The sequence below is a fragment of the Furipterus horrens genome, unplaced genomic scaffold (assembly GCF_987537825.1).
Source record: "Furipterus horrens unplaced genomic scaffold, mFurHor1.1.pri manual_scaffold_3, whole genome shotgun sequence".
Taxonomy (NCBI): Eukaryota; Metazoa; Chordata; class Mammalia; order Chiroptera; family Furipteridae; genus Furipterus; species Furipterus horrens.
The window spans coordinates 71,685,994-71,708,341 of record NW_028327173.1 but is presented as its reverse complement, the minus strand read 5'-3'; the positions used below and the strand labels follow the sequence as shown (position 1 = coordinate 71,708,341).

The window sequence follows — 22,348 nt, the reverse complement described above, 5'->3', positions numbered from 1 at the left end:
CATCACAGCTTCCAACCCTGTGAGGAAACCAACCTTGTTCAGCTTCACCTGAATTGTTCAGAAGTTAGAGTGAGAAAGAAAAGATACTGACATTCACCCTGGATTCTGTTTTATAACCCTCAACTATAACTTCCCCACTTAACCCTAACTGGAAGGATTCTTAATTCATACAATTTCCTTATTCTAGAACCAAAATTAATGTGTGTATTCTAGACATTTTAAAAAATAAACTTTCTCACAATTAAATAATTAGTTATCTATCAGTGATACTTAAAATTATAAAAAGCATTAAAAGTGGTTAAAGAAACAAGAGGTAGAATATTAAAAAACATGTTAATGTCTTATTACATCTTTTAGCTTTCCAGGATAAAAATGTTTTAACCACAAAATGCATTAAATTAGGATATGGTTACAATAAGATGTCTGAAATAGAAATACGGACTTTTCAAAGTAGACCAAAGTATTTCTTCTCTGCCCATCTGCCTTTATTGCTCAGGAAGGCTATGATTCTCAGTTTTACAGTGCGCTATCTTTTCTTTTAAAATCACTTACTATTTTTATATTTAGAGTATTTTTCCTTTGCTCTACTCCTGTATCTGAGAAGCAATAATAGCTCCATACTATGCTTTATTCGTGTGTTAAAAAAGTATTTCAAGATCTAATAAGAACTAGAAAAGCTTTATATCATCAAGTGCTCAGACAAGTCTGTAGAATGAACATACACAACCTATTATTTTGTAGATTAACATCTTTTTCTATCATGTAGTCAAGATAAAAATCTTGGTTGGTAGTAACATAAATAAACCTAAAAGGGTTTATATGTGCCTCACAGTTTTTTTTGTTGTTGTTTTTTTATGACTTTAAATAGATTTTTAGAGAGGGTTAAGAGGAGGAGAGAGATTGGTTGTTCCACTTATAAATGCATTCATTGGTTGCTTCTTGTATGCATCCTGACTGGAGAGCAACCCTGCAATCTTGGCGTATCAGGAGGATGTTCTAACCAACTGAGCTACCCGGCCAGAGAGCTGCCTCACAGTTTTTATTACAATAGCTAATTCAGCAGTAGTTGCTTATAAATACTATATAGTGAGACAGCATATTGTCATATTTATACATGTGTTTCAGACTTATTCATTCATTTAGTTTTCATTTATTCACCCAGAATACACTTATACTGTAGCACAGTAAACCATCTACTCCTTTGCATCTTCCCTGTCATAACTCTACCCCAAGTTACAATTAGCTTTCTTGGGACACTGCAGTAGCCTCTTAACTGGTCTCCCCATGTCCTTTCTAGTTGTCCTTTAATTCATTTTTTCACATTGCAGCCTGAGTGATCTTTTCAAAATGTAAAAGTGATCATGTCAGACAATACAGTACAATTGTTAAGAGCACCGATTCTGAAGCCAGGCTGCCTTGGTTCAAATCTAGACTCTGCCATTTATTGTATGCGTCACTTTGGACAAAGCACTTAACCTCTCTACCTCAGTTTCACAATCTGTAAAATGGAGATGTCAAGTGCTCTGCAAATGGCAGCCTGACTCATCAAACTCAACCAACATGTCTTTGTATTTGTTTTGTTTTGTTTCATTCACACTGGCAGGGATTTTGATTTTGTTTTTCCCATTTGAAAAGGGGCCTCTCGCTGATACTCGAGGGCCTTTGTACATTCTATGCTCTCTATCTAAACTCACCTGTCCTCTCACACACACCTGTTTGTTGCCTATTAACTCCTAATCCTTTTTCAGATATCTGTTAACATCCTTTCCACAGGCAGATCCTCCCTGAACCTAGTGGTGGGTTAGGTTTTAAGTTAATATCATCTTAAAGAATTATGTTCCTTTCTTTTATTCCTTTGTATGACTGATTAATAGCTCTCCTTTCTACCATGCCTGTTTTTGCTCACATTATATCCTTAGTGCTTAGCTCAATACTCAGTCATTTACTGAATTAAATGAATGAATAATAACCACCATCTGTGCCATGTATCAAGTTGAGTGCTTTATGTATCATCCCATTTAGTCTCACCTAATGGTAAGTACAATTACTACTATTTTACAAATGTGAAAAGTAAGGCTCAGGGTTTAGGAGCTAGTAAGTGATACCAAGCTAGGTGGGAAATACAAAGAATTAAAAGCAAATCTTGCCCCAAGAACTTACAGTCTACTAAAAACTGAATAAATGCTTTAAGTGAACACCAAGTACGTTACATATTATTTGTGCATTAGTATTGCAATACTGGTGTTTGATCTAATATGTCATGATTTTTTCAGGGGGGCGGGTGGTGGTGGTGGTGGTTTTGTTTTGTTTTAGCCCTCTACAGGGAGACAACCTGCAGACAAAGTTTTATTCTTTGTAGGAAAACAGTCTGTCCCTGTCGCCCTGCCTTGTCTTCATCCATAGCAAAACAAACAGCTACTCCCCCAAGAAGGTTGGTGGCGGTCCCTTGTGGTCAAAATGACACTTGGAATGGGCGGAGGGGCCCTCAGTCCCACATGCCCATCAACAGTTGCCTTCTTCCTCTAGTTCTTCTGCCAACTTGGACACACTCTCTAGCAAGTCATCTCCCATCTGCAGGAACCTTCCGAACTGTGCATCCCACATGCATTTGATGGTCACCTTGGATTCAGCCATCTCATACCCGAAAAGCTGCAGGACACAGGCCTGGGCTGGGATTAGCATGTCACCCTCCTTGCTCACCTCACAGTTGGACAGCAGAGTCACCACTCCTCTCTGGAGGGCAGCGGGCAGGCCCAGCTGCCTCAGCTGTGGCTCCATGGGGGAAGGCTCCCGGGGCCCCAGGTCGAGGTTCAAGGTAAAGATGCTTTTGTTTCCAGCACAGGCATTGCCCATTTCCATGTATTTCATGAACCACTCATTCACTTGGGCCTTAGTGTGACTGGTCAAAAGGAGACTAACTTCACCCTTCAACTACTCATCAGATGGGTTTGGACCTAAGGCCACCATCATCACTTTGTTTTTACCAAAGATCATCTGGCTATGCTTCCAGGTGTTCCAGATGTCCTTTAACTTGCTGTTCCTCATGTTGGCCACAGAAAGAGGAAAAGGTAAATACTTGTATGTGTCCACACATTTCTGAAGCTCTTCTATCAGGTTCAATTTCTGTTCCAAGCCTTTCTTATCAGTTTTGGTTAAGGAAACTTTCTTGTTACGCTTAGATTTGGGCATCGCTCTGCCTCAGGTAATATTATAATGTACTAATTAATATGTATACTAATAAGTTAAATAAGAAAAATAATTTAGATATAAATGTTGCAAAAAGAGAAGGCAGAGTATCACTGCTTGCAGATCTTATACCTACAATACCTAGGAAACCCAAGAGAATGGCTGAAAAATACTACAAAAAATCAAAAAAAATTTTTTAATTGGTAGGGTACAAGATACAGAATTAATGGGGGGGTGGAATTCAATCACTTCAATATATACAACTACCAGGTAGATTTTTTTCATTAGCTAAGTAGTTAGGGGGGAAAATCCCCAGAGTGCATCAACTGTCTTAAAATAAAGACCGAAATCTTTAAGGATGGCCTACAAGGCTCTGCCCACCAACTTTCTAGCTTCATCTCATACCACTCTCCCTCCTCAAACTCTAAGAAAAAGGCATACTGACCTATTAGTAACTCTAAGAAATTATTGACAGAATTACCTGAGTAAGATTTTTGTTTTAAACATATTCCCTGCTCTGGCCAGGTAGCTCGGCTGGTTGGAGCATTGTCCCATACACCAAAAGGTTTGGGGTTCTATTCCTGGTCAAGGAACATACCTAGGTCGTGGGTTCATTCCCTGGTCAGGGCACGTATGGGAGGCAATTGATCAATTTTTCTCTCTCATATCAATGTTTCTCTCTTTCTCTCTGAAATCAATAAGCATATCCTCAGTGAAGACTTAAAAAATAAAAACATATTCCCTACCTTCACCCCAGATCTAGTAAATCAATCTCTGGAGAAGGGGACCAGAAATCTATTGTTTGTTTTGTTTTGTTTTAATAGAACCAGGATGTGTGAAACTTCCCACAGAGAAGCCTTCTGATTCCTCAGAGTAGGTACATCTATTATACATTTCCACAGCACCCTGTACTTATAACATTTATAATAATTGCTCATACCAATCTTCCCAGCTGAATGGTATGCTCCTTCAGAGCAGGGACCATGTCTGTGTCCCTTACTGTTTCCCCCTCCAGAACCACTCTCCACCTTACATCAATACTTCTCTGGACCCAGTAGACTGAATCAGTGGGTTCCCTTGCCCTTTAATTTCTCCTTGGGTTCAGTCAATGGTACGCACAAGCAGGATGAAAGTGAGGTCAAGGGTTTTATTCCAACTCTTTCCCTGCCAGGTAAACTGCAAACTCCCTAAGTTCCTCTACTGAAGGCCACAGATCCTACCAGGCAATCATATCTTAAAACTCCCACTTAGGGGTCTGATAACAATTCCTGCTCCTTGGCCATTAAGACTTAAGTAATAACAGCTCCCAACTGTTACTAGCTCTGGGGTAATGCACCATTCACTTTGGTTCCACTGATCAGGACCACACCTTTATAACTAATATCTTTATTAATCTCCTCATTTAACCCTTCTGAGTGTATTATTTCCTGCCAGAGCACTGACTAATCCGATATTCATTCAAAGACATGCTATGCTAAAGACAAGACATTATCAGTGTGGCAATTTCTACAAGGCAGAACTCGACAAAGTGCTTCTTGCAAAGTGAAGTCATCCACAAATATTTGTTGAATATATGAATGACCCCAATGAAGGGTTTAGAAATTGTTGACTAAATTAGATCCCATTAGAAGCACTTAAAAAAAATAAGAATAAAAGGTTTTGGAGTCACAAAAACCTGGGCTCAAGTTTAGCTTTGTGTGACTAAAGTTAACCTTTCTTATTAGTTCCATCTTCTAAAAATGGGACTATCAAGACTTCACTGAGTTGGCATGAAAATAAAATAACATCTACCAGAGTACCTGGCACATGGACTCATACCAAATTCGTAAGTTTCTCTCTCTTCCAAATTCACCTCTTTCAAAAAGACATTTGGCCAGAATTATATAAAATGGATCAAAATTACTTACTAACTTACTTATTAACACTTTTCTTTAAAATGACTTATAACACAGAAAGATTAAATAATTTTAAAGAGATGAGGTAATTGACAAAGAAAAGACGGAAATAAGATGATACCAAGAATGAATTTGTAAACAAAATGTACACAAAAATCCTAAATACCTGCTAACAGTGAACCAGAAATCTTACAGTAAATTTAACAGCAAATGGGAAACGCAAATAGTCATAGCAAACAGTTTCTACGCAATAAAAAAGCTTAAGAGACTGGCAAGAAGTATTCAAAGTGATGAAAAGTAAGGACCTACAACCAAGATTACTCTATCCAGCAAAGATATCATTTAGAATAAAAGGGCAGATAAAGTGCTTCCCAGACAAGGTAAAGCTAAAGGAGTTCATCATTACCAAACCATTATTATATGAAGTGTTAAAGGGACTTATTTAAGAAAAAGAAGATCAAACCTATGAACATTAAAATGACAACAAACTCACAACTACCAACAACTGAATCTAAACAAAAACAAACTAAGCAAACAACTAGACAGAAACAGAATCATAAATATGGAGATCATTTGAAAGATTATCAGTGAGGAGGGGGAAGAAGGAGAATAGGGGAAAAGGTACAAAGATTAAGAAGCAAAATTGGTAGGCACAAAATAGACAGGGGGATGTTAAGAATGGAGAAGCCAATGGAGAAGCCAAAGAATTTATACACATGACCCATGGACATGAACAATGGTGTTGGGATTGCCTGAGGGAGTGGGGGATGCTGGGTGGAGCAGAGCAAAGGGGGAAAAACTGGAACTGTAATATTGTAATTAATATAATTTTTAAAAAATTAAAAATAAAAATATCCTCAGATGAGGATTTAAAAAAAAGAATGAACCTTAATGTATGCAATTTTTTAAAAAATCGTCGAGAAAGTCAAAGGATACCAAGGAAGAAAATAAGAAAATATAACTATATTATGAACATATGAAACAACCTCGCTTAAGAGGAAGGGGTTACGTTGCTGACTTAAGTAACTGAAAATGAGGAGTCCATGAGACTAAATGGAACTGGAACTGCATTTAAGTACTGTACTCTAGTTGATAATGTTGTTCCCCAGGAGAAGGTGAGGGGCTACAAGTTAACAACTCTGATATTGCTATAAATATATACTGAAAAGGAACAATTAAGCAAATAGGTATCAGCTGAAGGGAGTTAAAGCGGGGATATACTGTACAAAGAAGTAAGGAAGAGACTACAAGGATACACGTAGTAATGGAATAAAGTTGGGGACATCAGTAAGAACTCACTTAAGTTAATTAGATACAGATGGTTACATAGAGAAATATTTGTAGATATGTGTATATATGCAGGTTACTATACTCACATATATTTCTTTCTTTTATCAGCCCTGGGGGACTAAAAGAAATTAAATACCAGTAACACAAGCACATCTAGCACCCAGATCTTGGTTTCTAATACCATGCTCCAATAAAAGAAATCGGGACTCTGAAAAAATTGCTGATTCTAGGACTGAGATAGGAAATATACAAAATGAGACTGGACCATCTTATAGTCCCAGAAAGACAGTACTTAAAAAAATTAGTATTGATGGAGTTCTTTTATGGGGCATAGGAGCCAACTAAAAAAACCTCCAATGGCCAAAGCTGGAACAATTTGAGCAACAAAATAAATGAAGTAGTAATGGATTACATATAACCCAAAGTGTAAAACAAATATCCAAGTCCATACTGATATAAAGAAATGACTAAATAAATTAATTGGGGAGGGGGACAAATATCCCATTCAGAAGAACTCCACATAAATTATGTCGCTACTCCATCCTAAAAGAGAGGACCATAACTTCCCTGTGTGGGCTGCACATAGTGACTTCCTTCCAGAGAATAGAGTATGCGTATGGGGAAAAAATAATTTTACAGTGGAATAACCCAATAAACACTGCTTCAGCCAGATGACCAAGATCAATATCAACAGTGATAAATCCTGCTGATAATATGTACCCTTGAAATGATGTGATAAAAATGACAAATGATATTTTTCCCCAAAACCCAAAACCTCAGTCTAATCATGAGAAAAACATCATGCAAATTCCAGCACAGGGGCATCATACCTAATCAGTACTCCTCTAAACTCTCAAGGTCATCAAACACAAAGGAAGTCAGAGAAAATGGCACAGGCTAGAAGTGCCTAAGGAGACATGACACTAAATGTAGTGTGGAACAGAAAAAGACATCAGATAAAAACTAAGAAAATATAAATAAACTGTGGACTTCAGTTAATAATAATGTATCACTATCAGTTCATTAATTGTAACTAATTACCATTCTAATGTATTAATTTAAAGATGGAAAACAAACAAACAAGAAAGAAAAGGAAAAGTGCCAGGCTGATGGCTCTTACTCTCTGGAGGCAAGTTTAGGTTGGTATTATACTTAGGTGACAAAGGCTGGGGTAATTACAGGATACCTTCACTGCTTCCGACATTCAGGAAAACTTTCCAGTCACCAAAAAAACTTTGGACTTCTAATTTCAGAACCCCGACCCCTTCCTTGGTCCTTGCAGTGCCTTCACTCAGTCTGGGGTCAGGTCAACTTCACACCCTGTCCATTAATTCTGGACACTTGCTCAAAACATCCATCTGTTCTGGCAAGTGATATCAGCATGGTATGGTGTGGCAAGCAAGAAGCAGCCCACAGATTCCAGCTAAGACACACAAGCCCTTCACTACTAGGCCTCTTAAAACGATGATGGGCTGTGTTTTACACCCCCAAAAACCTCATCTCTAAAATATCTGGTGTCACTTATATTATGGCCTTTTCTTAACTCCCACACTATTATTCATGCACACACACACGTGCATATATATGTAGGTACATGTATGTGCAGGTATATGTATACATATATGTTCCACAAAGCCATCATTAACTCATTGGAAACAGAGACCATAAGTGCTATGTTCTGGGGTGTCTTATACCTATTCCCCTTCTCCCTTTCTAATAGAACCCTAATTTTGTTCAAGTGGCAATGCTCCCAACTTTGGACAGTGAGGCCTAAGGGCAAGTTTGTTGTAAAGCCCCTGGAAAGCTTTAGCTTTCCTAATAAACAGGCAGATATAGTTGATGTTGTTCCTTTTTTTACCCCTTAAATACAGACATAAAGGTTGGAGCTGCACCACCTTCCAACTCTGAAGGAAAGTCCAAACTACTGCACTGATGCTGACCCTGATAATGCTGAGTTCATGGACCCATGCCAGTGACTGCCTACCTCCAAATTTCTTGTTATGTAAGACTAACTGATTAAGTACCTGTTTAAAAAAAAAAAAAAAAAAATCAAGTGTGGCTCCCAACACTATAAACAGCCATGATAAATGTGACTTCAAAAGAAAGACTATAGCACACCTCAGAACAGTACACTTCCTGGGCTTTCACAATAAGATTGGAAGAAGATCTGAACAATCCCAGGGTAAACTATCATGCAAAATCCCTTAAAGGGATCAAAAACTTCACACAGCCTAAACCCTAAACTTAGAGATAGGAGCTCAGTAGGCCTTAATCTTGACAGACATCTTTTCAGGGACCTGGGATCACTAAATATTTAAGGAAAGTCTCTCTAACATGCAAGACAGGAACCAAAAGTCACAAAGAGGAAAAAATCACCTTGGAGACCACAGATATTATGCAAGAACAAGAAACCTAAACACAACAAAACAAAAATCTATCTCTGATATACACAAAGAACTAAAAGAAGATACTGCTCCAAGATGCAAGTTGCTATTAGAAATTAAAATTATAAGTAAAGCAAAAATGAGAACCCAGAAGGGAAAAATAGCATATAAGCTACTTTTTCCCTGAGGATATATTTGCTAATCCTGAAAATCAGTTTTTTTTGTTTTTTTTTTTTTTTGATAACACAGCAAGAGTTACAGGTACAGTATCAAGATCCAACAACCACACAATGGAAGTTCAAGTCCTGAACTTGGTTTAAGATGGTCCCAGACCCCAGGCACAAGGCAGAAGAAAATACAAATCCTATACATACAATAGAATACTACAATCTAAGCATAAGAAGCTGATTCTCACATACATCATGTTACATGAAATAAGGGGGAAAAGAGGATATATAGTACAATATCATTAATGTGATGTTAAAAAAAATACCTACAAGACTAATCAACGGCAATTCAAGTCAGAATAGTGGTTACATTGAGGGAGGGTGTATTTACTGAGGATGGCATAAGGGAGAGCCTGTATCTTGTTCTTCGTGGGACTTACATTAGTATATTCATTTAAAAAGAAAATGCTGTACATGAGTATAAAATTTGAATACTTTATGGATGTTGTATGTTAATGACACTTTTTTTCCATAAAGGTAAAATAAGTAAATTTTCAGATTAAAAAGTTAACAAATATTAATTATATTCACCTTTGGCAAATATTAAAGGATGCTAACTTAATTTAGTTCACAGTCTAAGTCCACAAGGTTGGTTTCAAAGTAATGGTTTCTGTGTTTATTTTAAAGCTATTTACCACTTTACTGAGGATCACATTGAGCTGCGAGCAGTTTCAAGGGCATCTTTAGGAGTTAGCAACATGGCAGAAGACATCAAGACCCAAATCAGGAACTATCAGACTTCCTTTTGATAGCCTCTTCCCTAGCCAGAACCAGACCAGGAACTGTTGGCAGAACTACCTGGACTTCCACCACTGTGAGAAGGCAATGACCGTTAAAGGGGGTGATGTCTCCATGAACAAGTCCCTCTGCCCCACCCATATCCTGGGTGTAGACCTGGGACCACTGCCAGGCAGAAGGCAGTTTCCTGGGAAGATCTGGCTCCACCCAACCTCTCCTGTCCTCCAACCTCCCGGGGAGGTGAATGGGGACATCCCACCCTGGGATCCTGAATCATGGCTTAACTAATAATACTTCTTGAAAAAGTACAAAAAGAAAAAAAAAAAGAAAAAAAGAAAAAGCTATTTACCACAGCAGTTTCAATTATGATTTTTATAATTTACATTGGAAAAAAAAATTCAACTAACCATTAACAGTTGTCAAAAATCTCCTTAATACTGTACTCTCTGAAATCAATCTTTTGTTTTCCCAATTCATTCTCATTTATAGTTTTCTTACATATGACCAACAATTAATACTCAAAGTATATAACAAACAACAGAATGTTCACTGTTCTCATTTTTAGAATCCATAGGGCCTTATCAGTAATCATTTGTACTCAATCATGAAAATGGGAATTCCAGACCTAAATAAATTGAGATAAATTTCATATGAATAGGCACAACTAGTTATATGTCCAGATTATAGAAAGGATCCCTAAATTTAAAGAAAGCTGTGAGAGATACACATGCTCAAGGGAAACAAATTTAGTATTCAAAATATAATTGAATGATAGCTATAGCAATTCACTGATTTCCTCATTCAACTAACATTTCAGTGCTTATTATATTCCTATTTCTTTTCTACAAATTAGGTATACAGCAGGGACATAGCAGGAACAAACAGATGATTTTTACTCTCTAGAAACAACAAAATAATGATGTGTAAAAATAGGAACATTATGCTTTTTCAAACTATAACAAATGTATAATATTTCACATATTTCATGAGGTACTGTTAAATTCAGATGATTAGTTCCCTATCAAGAACTTAAGGAAAAATTGCCCCTAAGCCCCAATTATTAATGACTAATTTGGATTCTATAGGGACATTTTACAAAAATATTTATTTTTATTATTCCAGACCTCCTTCTCTTGGGCTTCACACAAATTCTAAAAGCTGGATCTCACATTACAAAAACCAGTCAAATATCACCTAAATGCTGAATCCCACCTTACAAAAAGCAGTCAGATATAATCTTACAAAGAGGTGGCTTTAAAGAACTAGTCAATGAAAATTCTGTAAAAGTAATCACAGAAATAACACAATTTACTGTAGGAAAAAAGGGAAAATGTGAAAAGCACAGATGACAATATTAAAATTAACTGTAACCCCAACAGATTATTTTTTAAGCACAATTTTCAATTCTATCATCAAGAAGTGATAACTAAAAATATTCTAACCTATTTTTATTACACAAAAAACTTAGTCCATAGATCAGCTAATGAAACTACAGTAATTTAAGCAAACCTGGGGGATCAAAACTTCACTGCATTCTCCGAATGAACACCTCTCACCCTCAGAAAAAAACACTGGAACTAAACTGATATAAAAGTAAAAATAAGTCATAGGTAAAAGGCAAAGAAAAAAAACAGTATAAAACAAATTGCAGGAATAACATGTTAAAAAATACAACTGATTTCAGAACCAGTAACATATTATTAAAGGAACCAACATCCTTCAAACATTCTTGTAGAGGTGATCAAGTCAATATAACTTTCACCTCCTAAAACCCAGTGGGATTCCTCTTACTACTACCAAAGGATTCAGAAGAGATAATCCTTCTACTTAACAAACAAAAGATTTCCTTCTGTGGATTTTTAAATGGTCTAAAGATTGAGTTAATTTTATGCTAATGCATAACTGTGCTCACACACACACTTAACTCATGAATTTGGATCAAGCATTTAGCCAGATGGATATTTTAGCCTGGTCCCATTCTACCCTTCATCACTACTTCCAGGCGTCCTACACTCAAATTCAAGTCAAACCTAATCACCATACCCAGGTCAGTACAGCAAACATTTACTAACACTCCTGGTAGCATCAGGCTCCATGCCAGGCAGTGTGCAGAGCTGAATCGGGCAATGAATAACTAATGAGTGAGACGTGATCTCTGCCCTCTAGGAACTTCTCAGGAATTCCCACAGGCAAAACCCTCCTTATTCCTAATACCTTTTTGGTATGTCTGATATACTGTACAAACTCTGAACTAGTATGTATCAAAAGAACGGCTTTTGCTTCCTATAAAACGAAATCTTCATATAATCTTTTCATACTAGTTTTTAAATGCTGTAGGTATGATTATGTTCCCCAAACAGAAATTTTCACTTTTGCTATTCTGCCGAAAATGTTTAAGGACTGTAGATTATTTAAGATACCACTTGTAGGTACACATAGAAGGTGTCCCATAATAATAAAACATTACTATCCTCTCATCCTATGTTCTGCCTACAAACATGGGTTGATACATAGGAAGCCGTAGGCAGAACAGGTTTTAAGTTTCCAGTCAAACCCACACTTTATAGATTGGGGGCAGGAGAAAGCATAAATGTTTTAAGATAAAGGGAAAGGCGGGAAATGGAAATGAGAGGTTTAAGGAAGTAGCAATGCAGGGGAGATACTGCTTAGAGGCAGCTCTCCAGCTCCCACCTTATATAGTCAGGACAGAATGGTGGCAGAAAAAGGTGTCTCGATTAACTCTCACCCTCCTTAAGGAATAACAACATCTGTAATACATCTGTAATATTGAACACAACAATTTCTACCAACAAAAGATAATGTAAAAGATAAATATTTACCATGACCACCTTCCAAAGATTTGAATATACAAGAAATAACTATAATATGAGGTGGTAGTCCCATAAGAAAGATAACATCCAGAGTGTAGAGTCTGGAGGGAGGGAAGTGATGGCAACTGGTCAACACAGGACGTTCTGAAGTGATATCAATGTAGGGAGAATTTGGAGTTAAAAAAGTATTATCACCTCAAAATGACTCTTAAGTTTCCTCACAAAGGGCTGATAAGCCTTCATAAATCTTACCATACATTGCACAGTGCTTCCCTATAATAGATACAATAATTATATTTTTTAACTAAATTCCTACAACAGTTTCATGGCCTTTGGAAACACAATACAGTTCACATTGATAAAGTTTTCTTTGTCAACCTCCTCTAGATAACTGCCTTCTAAAATATTTGAAGTAAACCTAAAGTCAATATTACAGGTATGGTCTAACCATTATAGATTACAATGGGACCAAATTCCTTTGTTCTAGACAAATCTATTAACGTGGCCTAAGATCCATCAGCTATTTTGGGCAGTCAAACCCACAAGCTATCAATCAGTCAGGTAAATTCACAAGAACTACTTTTAAGTCAGTTCTTCCCCAATGTGTAAATAATTTTAACCCAAGTACAAAAGCTTAGCTTTATCATTTTGGTTTCAGCTTGTTTAGACCTTCTTGAACTGTTATCTAGACCACCTAATTTGTCATCACCTATAAAGGCCTTTAGTACCATAAAGACTTCCTCCAGGATGCACTTATTAATCATCAACCAACACTTTGGGTAATGCACGCCACTATTAATTCAATTGGACAAAACATGTATGACTACCTACTACAGGCATTGCTGTAGTCAGTAAAACAAAAAAAAAATTAACTCAGTCCCTACACTCAAGAACTCAAAAGTCTAGTACACTTACAATATAAGTGTTAAAAGAGAAGTGCTATATAAAGTGCTATGAGAACAAAGATAAGGAAGAATTAAATTAAAGGGTTAAGACTGGGGGTGTTAATTAAATAATCTACTGAATCTAGATTTTCAATTTTTTCCAAAAAAGACATAAGCTGTATTGAATACACTTAGCTAATAATATAATAAAAATAACCATGGTATTTAAATTATACACTCTTGTCCTGGATGATGTGGCTCGGTGGATTGGGCGCCCGCCTGCAAACCAAAAGGTCACCTGTTCAATTCCCAGTAAGGGCACATGCCTGGGTTGTGGGCCAGGTCCCCAGGTGGGGGTGTGCAAGAGGCAACTGGTTGATGTTTCTCCCACATATTGATGTTTCTCTCCCTCTCCTTCTACCTCCCTTTCCCTCTCTGAAAATAAATAAAAACTTTAAAAAAGTAAAAAACTTTTTAAAAAAGATACACTCTTTAAAACTAAGGGCCAAAAATCACATAGACCAGAAAACTAAGGAATTAAAAAAGACATACATTCCCAGTCAGGGCACCTGACTAGGTTGCACGTCAGGGCCCCAGTTGGGGGCGCAAGTGAGAGGCAACCACACAGTGATGTTTCTCTCCCTTTCTTCTTTCCCCTCTCTCTAAAAATAAATTTAAAAAAAACAAACAAATAAATTATTTTTTTTAAAAAGGGCATACAAGCCCCAATAAATTAAGTCAGATATTTGTACCTACACTCACAACCATATATGGATTTTCTTCCGTTGAACTTTAACCGGCTCCTCAAAAAACTAAGAAGCCATCTCTTAATAAATAAATCTTTCTGACTAAACACAGGACTTCTCCAATCTTTAATTTCCTTATTTGTAAAAAGAACTAATAATTACAAAAATCTGTGCTTTGTGAAATCATTAATACATATTTGGATTCTTTTTAATTCGACCATTCTTCCTGTGGTAATAAGAAATGAACACAATAAACAATGCCTAAGATGCTACCTCACAATTACTTTCCATCCTGTAGAAAGACACTGATCACTCTTCATTTGGTATTACCCAGAACACAGAACACAGAACTGAGCTCTATCTTACTTAAATATTCATTCAGAACACCAGAAATTCCTTAAAACATTGCTCAAATTTGAAACTAGTTAATTCATATTCCCACACAACTACACATCAGAAGTCTAACACAACCCACTTGACCTATCACTATTGGTTCTATCCCGCAGAATCGGTATTAAGAGTGGTTCTCTAATTTACTTTGTTACTCTATTCCCAATTTTAACATAACACTTAAGAATCATTAAGACAGCAATACAACACCGAAGAATATTGTAAGAAATAAACAAGTTTGAGTGCATAAATATCAATACATATCATCATCTTCTGTAACAACATGGTCTCAATGATCAAACCTTCAGGACAGTAATGTGATCCTAAACATGAAATAACATGAGAACTGATTTCTAAAGTCAAAATTTCAAGAGAATTTTACCAACCTCCAATTACTCACTGGCAAGAGCACAGTATAGTGTTTAGTTACAATCCATTGGAAGCACAATATCCTTTTTCAAAACAGGAAACAGTAAAAACAGGAAGTCTAGTCAAATTTTTCTAACATCTCTTCAGGTCCCAAATTCTGTGTATCTAAGGTTTAAGCATCCAGTTGATATTAGTTGAGTCCCCTTTATTTTTTTAATTAAATATTTTATTTATTTATTTTTAGAGAGAGGGAAGGGGGGGGAGAAAAAGGAAGAGATACATCAATGTGTGGCTGCCTCTCCTGCACCCCCAACCAGGGACCTGGCCCGAAACCCAGGCATGTGTCCTGACTGGGAATTGAACCAGTGACCCTTTGGTTTGCAGGCCGGTGGTCAATCCACTGAGCCACACCAGCCAGGGCTCCACATTATTTAGTTCCTAATAAATGTTTCCCTCAAATCTGCAAATCACTAAAAAATTTAAAACGTAAGAGAAAAAATTTTAGTATTTTTTTATAATCTGAAACAAGATACTAGAACAGAAATTCCCATCTCCTCTACAGTTTACCTTTTCAAACTGCTATTGTATTAAAATGCTGAAAGTAGCCCTGACCTTTGTGGCTCGTTGGCTGGCCGATGTTCAGCTAAGGGAAAGTAGCAGGTTCAAGCCTGGGCCCTCGCCCATAAGAGAGGCAACTGATTGATGTTTCTCTCTCACATCCATTTTTCTCTCCCTCTTTCTCCCTCCCTTCCCTTCTAATAATGAATAAAAAAATTTTAAATGCTGAAATTAAATAACCAAATTACAAGAGACAGTGGGGGGGTCTGTAATCGCTTATGAATGTATTATGTTATTAAATTAAAATTTAAAAAATATCAGGGTTGGGGGGGAGGGGTGGTGAGACCCTGCAAAAGAGAAAAAGAACTCATGGACACTGACAAGTGTGGTAATGGGGGGCGGGATGGCAGGGGAGACAGTGTGCACAAGTTGGGTGGAAGAGGGTATAAGAGGGATGAACGATAATGGGGGGAAATACAATAAAAAATAAGCTATTTTAAAATACTAAAAATTGTATTTTTGCCCTGGCTGCTGTGGCTCAGTGGATTGAACGTCGGCCTGCGAACCAAGTGTCGCTGGTTCGATTCCCAGTCAGGTCCCCAGTTGGGGGCGCAAGTGAGAGGCAACCACACAGTGATGTTTCGCTCCCTCTGTTTCTCCTTTCCCCTCTCTCTAAATAAATAAATAATAAAAACTTTTTTAAAAATCGTATTTTTGTCTTCACTAAAATATTGTTTCTCCTAAAACCTGTTTACCTATAATGTGATACAAAGTGACTTTCTTAACCGAAATCGAGTTAAATCTAAATATTCCTCCACTGTTTTCCTTTGTGTACTTTTTAAAATCTGAAATGTGAGTCATTTAATCATGTAAAATTTAAAATACTCTCTAATTATAAAAATGGAAAAAACTCCTTTAATTGATGGCATACTATAATCAAATATAGAAGGTACCAAACCACACACTATAATCAATTATCGAATATACAAAACCAAAGGAAAAAGAACAATAACACTTGAGAATCTAACCCAAATAAAAGGTTAAATTTTACGTAATTCATTTATTCTATATCCCCCTCCCCAATATAAGAGCAAATAATGTTATCTAAGAAACGAAATGAAGAGGTTCCTGGGGTATTTTCTCTTGGGTGGTGTGTTAAGCAAACACTTATCCACAATGTAACAGGAGATTCCTGGGTTGGCTAAGTAGGTGTTCAACTCGATGAATTCTAAAGTCTCTTTCAGTTCTAAGATTCCCAATCTGTAAAATGTGAAAAATAACAAAACACTGTGCCCTTCAGTTAACCGACCTGCCCTCATTTTCAATCCTAAAAGCACGTATAGAGAGACTAAAAAGTTCTTTCTCCCCTTTCTGTGCAGTGATTGCACGAGATCCTCGTTAACAAAAGGCACAGAAAATATGCACAGGTGGGACAAGAGGGGAGTGGCCGAGGCCAGGCGGGCTCAGGACAGCGCCCCCACGCCCCCGTCCCTCCGTGGCACCTGAGTAATCACCGCCCTCACGCCTTCACCCTTCCGTGGCGGCTTCGCCAGCGAACTCTGCGACCGATTCCGGTCCACCCGCACCTCGCCAGACACTGGGCATTGTCTGGAGCTTCCAGCGCCCAAGAAAGGCAATGAAGAAAGAGGAAGAGAAGACGGAAAATGTGTGAGAATAAAGAACAACAGTAGGGGAAGTAAAGCAAACGGGAAGCCGAACGCTCCTTTTGGCAAAATTGGCTTCCCTGCCGATCACTCAATTTCAATCAGATCCCAAAAGCCAACCCCCGTGGCCGCAGGGAGCAGCCCGAGGTGGCCCAGCAGGAGTCCCCGAAGCTACGGGGTCCACTGCACGGAGACACTGAAAGGGAAATGGGCATGTGGGCTGGGCCTGGCTGGCCGAAGGCCGGGCTCCGAACAAAGCCGCAGGACTTCCCTACCTGAGGCGAGAACTGCGGACGGCGGCGGCGGGCAGTACCTCGAGGCTCCCAGCGCAGCCCCAGGCCCACGACGCCCTCGCCCCCACCCCGGGGACCCTCGTCCGGCCCGCCCCCTACCCGACAGCGAACAGCGCCCCTTCGGGACAATGGGCCCCCTCCCCCGCCTCCAGGCGGGGAGATACAAAGGCAGAGAAGTGCGGCCAGGCAAGCAGCCAGAAAGCCCGGAAAGTAAGGGTGGAGGAGGGAGAGGGCTCCGGAGAGGACCTAGGCGGACGCGGGCGCCTGCGGGCAGCGCGTTTCTCCCGCCATCCAAGGGGCTGCCCTAAGCCCCACCGCGGCGGCAAAGGCTGGAGTGCGCACCAGCAGCCGCACCACCCCGGGTCTCTCGGGAGGGTCTGCACACAAAGAGGAACGGGACCCCCAACCTCCGCCAGCGCCAGGGGCGGGGATGGCTTGACGCACCGTGGCCGCCGATGGACAGCGGCATCTACCCAGCCCGCGCCCCTCGGGGGCCGGGGGCCGGGGTCCGCGCGGTGCTCCCGTCGCCCCGACTCACCCAGAGCTCCGTGCCCCAGCTCATGGCTGAACTTGAAGTGACTCGGCCGTCTGGCTGTCCCTCTCTCTGTCGGTCGGTTCTGCCGTCAGTCTGCACGACCTCCCACTGGCTGGCCCACTGGCTTGCGGGTCTGAAGCTCTGCCTCCGAAGATACCGCCACCGCCAGGCTCCCCAGTGAGTGAGAAAGAGTCGACTGGAGAAGCCGACGCCGATGCCGCGTCCCCGCCTCCTGGAGCCAGCAGGGAGGGGCCGGGGGCCGGAGGGAGGCGGGACGCGGAGAGGAGAGGGGAGGGGGCGGGGCGCGGTGCACCTTGGGATCTGGGCGGACCCGCTCTTTCCAGGCCGAGGCCGGCGGGGTGGTCCTGCAGCTGGAGAGAGTACCACCCGCCCGGCTTCGCGCCGGTATCTTCCCGCCCGCGCCTCGGGTCTCGGACAGTCTCAGCGCCGCTGCCACTCTGATCTCTGTCTACCAGATGGAAAGGCAAAGAAAGAAAAGACGCCTACTGCCCTTCTCTGTCCTGAGCCCTCTTAGATGAGGCAATTCCAGTCACCCGCCCTTCCTGCCTCTTCTCCACGGGAGAAACCCTGACAAGGAAACCTCCTTGGGTTTAGACTATGGCGAGTTGTAATGTGTTTATAAGAAAAACGTCTTAATGGTTAAAGTGATCTTGGGAATCATTAAAATATGTGGAGGTTAAGTATCAAATGTGAATGCAACATGCCCCTGATTTTTTTTTTAATTTAATTTTATAACTTATGTCAGCATTCATTCTGAGATGTTGCCATGACGAGGTGGAAGACGGGAACAATTCTGCGCCAAGCTGTCACCTGCGGAAACGAGATCCTTGCCTGTTTCTGGAATGGGCACCTTGTGTATGGGCATTGCACGGGAGCCAGATTCCTACCCAGCTGTGCAAAGATCCTATTTAGACTTAAGGTATTTCTCATTCAGAATGTCGGAACCTTGAAGGAAGGTCCACAATTTCCTTTTACCTCTGTGGATTTACTTCCCACCCTTTCTGAGCAATCATTAACTGCAGGCAGCAAGTTTGGCTGTGCTATTAGATATCAAGTAAGCGTAGCAACTCCCTAACATATGCTTTCGCATTAATTGCTCATCTTCTGAACACACACACTTTAAATCCAGTCACTAGTAGAGTACTCCTCAATGTGTCATGACAGCTGAGTATCTTAAGAAGTTCTCCCTTAAAAGGGACCCTCCTACACTGTTGGTGGGAATGTAAACTGGTACAGCCACTATGGAAAACAGTATGGAGGGTCCTCCAAAAATTAAGTATAGAGCTACCATATAGCCCAGCAATTCCTCTTCTGAGTATCTACACCCCTCCCCCCCCCCAAATTGAAAGCATTTATTCATAAAGATATATGTACTTCCATGTTTATTGGCAACATTATTCATGGTAGCCAAGTGCCCTTCAATAGAGGATTGGATAAAGAAGATGTGGTACATATATACTACTCAGCCCTAAGAAAGGATGAAACATTGCCATTTGCGACAACATGGATCTTGAGACTATCATGTTAGGACAAGGACCATATGATGACACTCGTGTAGGATATAAAACCTAAAGTCACAAACCAAGAAACAAAACAAACTCATAAACACAACAGTATGAAGGTAACCAGAGGAAAAGGAGGGGAAGGAGGAGGATGAAGAGGGTAAAGAGGGTCAAATACATGGTGACAATGGAGACTAGACTGGGTGGTGAGCACACAGTGCAATATACAAATACTACAGAATTGACACTTAAAGCATTATAACCAATGTCACCCCAATAGATTTTTTAAATAAAAAGTTCTCCATAGAGGTTGTCTGCACTTGAAACTCCTCCCCTATAGGGCCTGCTCAGATGCCGCAATCTCTTCACTTCAATCATTGTCCCTGTATACCTGTGCTCACTCTTGGAGTTAAGGCAAAGAGCCTGAGCCCTGCTGGCAGTCCAGCTACCACTCTTGCTAAATTCATTTTTTTTTAAATGTTTTATTTATTTACTTTTAGAGGGGAAGGGAGGGAGAAAGAATGGGAGAGAAATGTCAATGTATGGTTGCCTCTTGCACACCCATAACTGGGGACTTGGCCCGCAACCCAGGCATGTGCCCTGACTGGGAATTGAACTGGTGACCCCTTGGTTCGCAGGCCAGTGCTCAGTCCACTGAGCCACGCCAGCCAGGGCTCTTGCTTAATTTTTTGTCGCCCTTCTCTGAGACTAGCTTGATACAAATACCCTCTTCCAAATGGGTTATGGCCAAATTTTAAGTGCTTAAGTGTGCCAATATTTTTCTTTACTTGTCAAGGTACGTCACGCGCAGAGGCTGCGCGCAACGAGGAGGCGGTCCAGAAAAGATCGAGGCGGAAGCAGCGTCAACAGCAGCAACAACAGCCATCTGCCTTCACCTGTAACAAGTGCGGCAGGGATTGTCACTCCCGAGTCGGACTGCACAGCCATTCTCGGCGGTGCAGATAGACTCTCAAGAAGCTACGCCATCGTCTCTCGAGACGGACGGCTGCCGATGACGATGATTTTTCTTTACTGCTTCTATTTCAGATAAAATTTTCTTCAAATTAGTTGTATCACTTAACACTGCTAGCTGCCTCTCCTCTCCCTTCCTCTCACTCCCTAGACATCATGAATGTACGAAGTCTGTCCAGAAAAAGTCCAGCCATTGTTAATAGAATGAGAACAGTTTGCGCGATATTGGTGCAACCTGGCAGCCATGGAGAGTGGACTGGAACGCACATGTGTGAGCAATGAGGACTTTACTGTATTAGTCAATGGGTGAGGTAGACTCCTCTGAGAGAGCAGGTGTACTGTGTGGCCATTGCATTCACAATGACTGAGTGAGTAGAGCAACAGATGTGCATCAGATTTTGCATTAAGCTTGAAAATTCCTCCCTGGAAAATCTTCGGATTCAAAAGGCTGCAGCTATGGGCAGCTGGTGATTGGCAGCTTCATCATGACAACATGTCTGCTGATGCATCACATCTCCTGCAGTTTTTTTGGTGAAACATCAAATCACCCAGGTGACTCAGCCCCGCTAGAGCCCATTTTGGTGCCCTGCAACTTCAGGATTTTTCTCAAAACTAAAATCACCTTTGAAAGGGAAGAGATTTCAGACCATCGATGAGATCCAGGAAAATACAACAGGACAGCTGATGGCGATTGGGAGAACTGTGTGAGATCCCAAGGTCCTACTTTGAAGGGGACTGAGGCATCATCATCCTACGTACAATGTTTCTTGTATCTTCTTCAATAAATGTCTATTTTTCCTATTACATGACTGTATACCTTCTGGACAGATCTCTATTCCAGAAGCTAACCCCAATCATATTTTGCATCATTAAGTGATACAAAATTCCATCAAACCAATGATCTCATACCTTTTTGCTACTTGACCAATTTTAGCAATGCCTTACCACATAGTTTCTATTTCATATTATCTATTTTATAAGGTAATCAACACTAAGAGAGAATTGAGGAAATATTATTCTAGCTTTCTCCACATATTTTGACAATGGATCCACTCTACTGAGTAAACTTGAAAGAGCTCAATTGACATAGGCTCATTTGCAATTTTTAAAATTATTACACTATCTTTTTATTAATTATTAATTATGAAAAATAAACTTTTACTTAAACTTTCTCTTTAGGTATGTGTATGAACTCAGTTCTATGATAAGCCCTCAAAGTGCTACATTTTCTTGCTATTTCATCATGTATTAATTCAAAAGTAAAGTTCCTTTTACACTTTTTTTGTTATAACCATTTAGCTAATGTCCCTTCTAGTTCCATTTTTTCCCTCCATGAATTCCCTTATCAGGTCACACTGTGAAATGTAGTTGTTTACTGCTGCATTCTGGAATATAGAATAATTTACTAGTCCAAATATATCTACCTCCAACCATAAATCAATCCCTTAAAATTAAATTTTTGCAAAAGCTTATTCCATATATAAAGTCAGTAATATCTGAAGCACTTTTTTGAAAAATCTTTCCTAAGAAAAAATAAAGCTTTAGATAAGCTTATTTGGAGTGTAGAAAGCTTTTCTTAACATGTGTATCAATGTCTCATCCATAAATGGTTACCAATCATATAGAATTTCCATTACTGAAAGGAAACAATCTCTCAGATAACAATAGCAACTTCTTTCTTGTCATTCAAATATCTTAGGACTATTAAAATAAAAACTATAAAGGCAGATAGAATTATCTACATATGTAGGCCAGAAGAATCAAGCTAAAACTATATTAAGAAGAATAGCAAAGAAAGGCACTTGGCACCTTAATTTTAATGTTTTAAATGGAGCACCACACCAGAAACACGATGGTACTAAA

At 39.6% G+C, this 22,348-nt stretch overlaps 1 protein-coding gene and 1 pseudogene across 1 annotated transcript in view; both read right to left on the bottom strand.

The window, feature by feature from the left end:
• The window catches only part of FNBP1L (formin binding protein 1 like), a 112,422-nt gene extending 94,208 nt beyond the window's left edge, over window positions 1–18,214 (bottom strand). Inside the window, 1 exon segment of the mRNA XM_090269747.1 lies at window positions 17,994–18,214. Within this exon segment, the coding sequence (XP_090125873.1) occupies window positions 17,994–18,017 (24 nt within the window). The 5' untranslated portion in view covers window positions 18,018–18,214.
• On the bottom strand, window positions 2,503–3,189 carry LOC150015294 (mRNA turnover protein 4 homolog pseudogene; annotated as a pseudogene).
• Window positions 18,215–22,348: the final 4,134 nt, after the last annotated feature.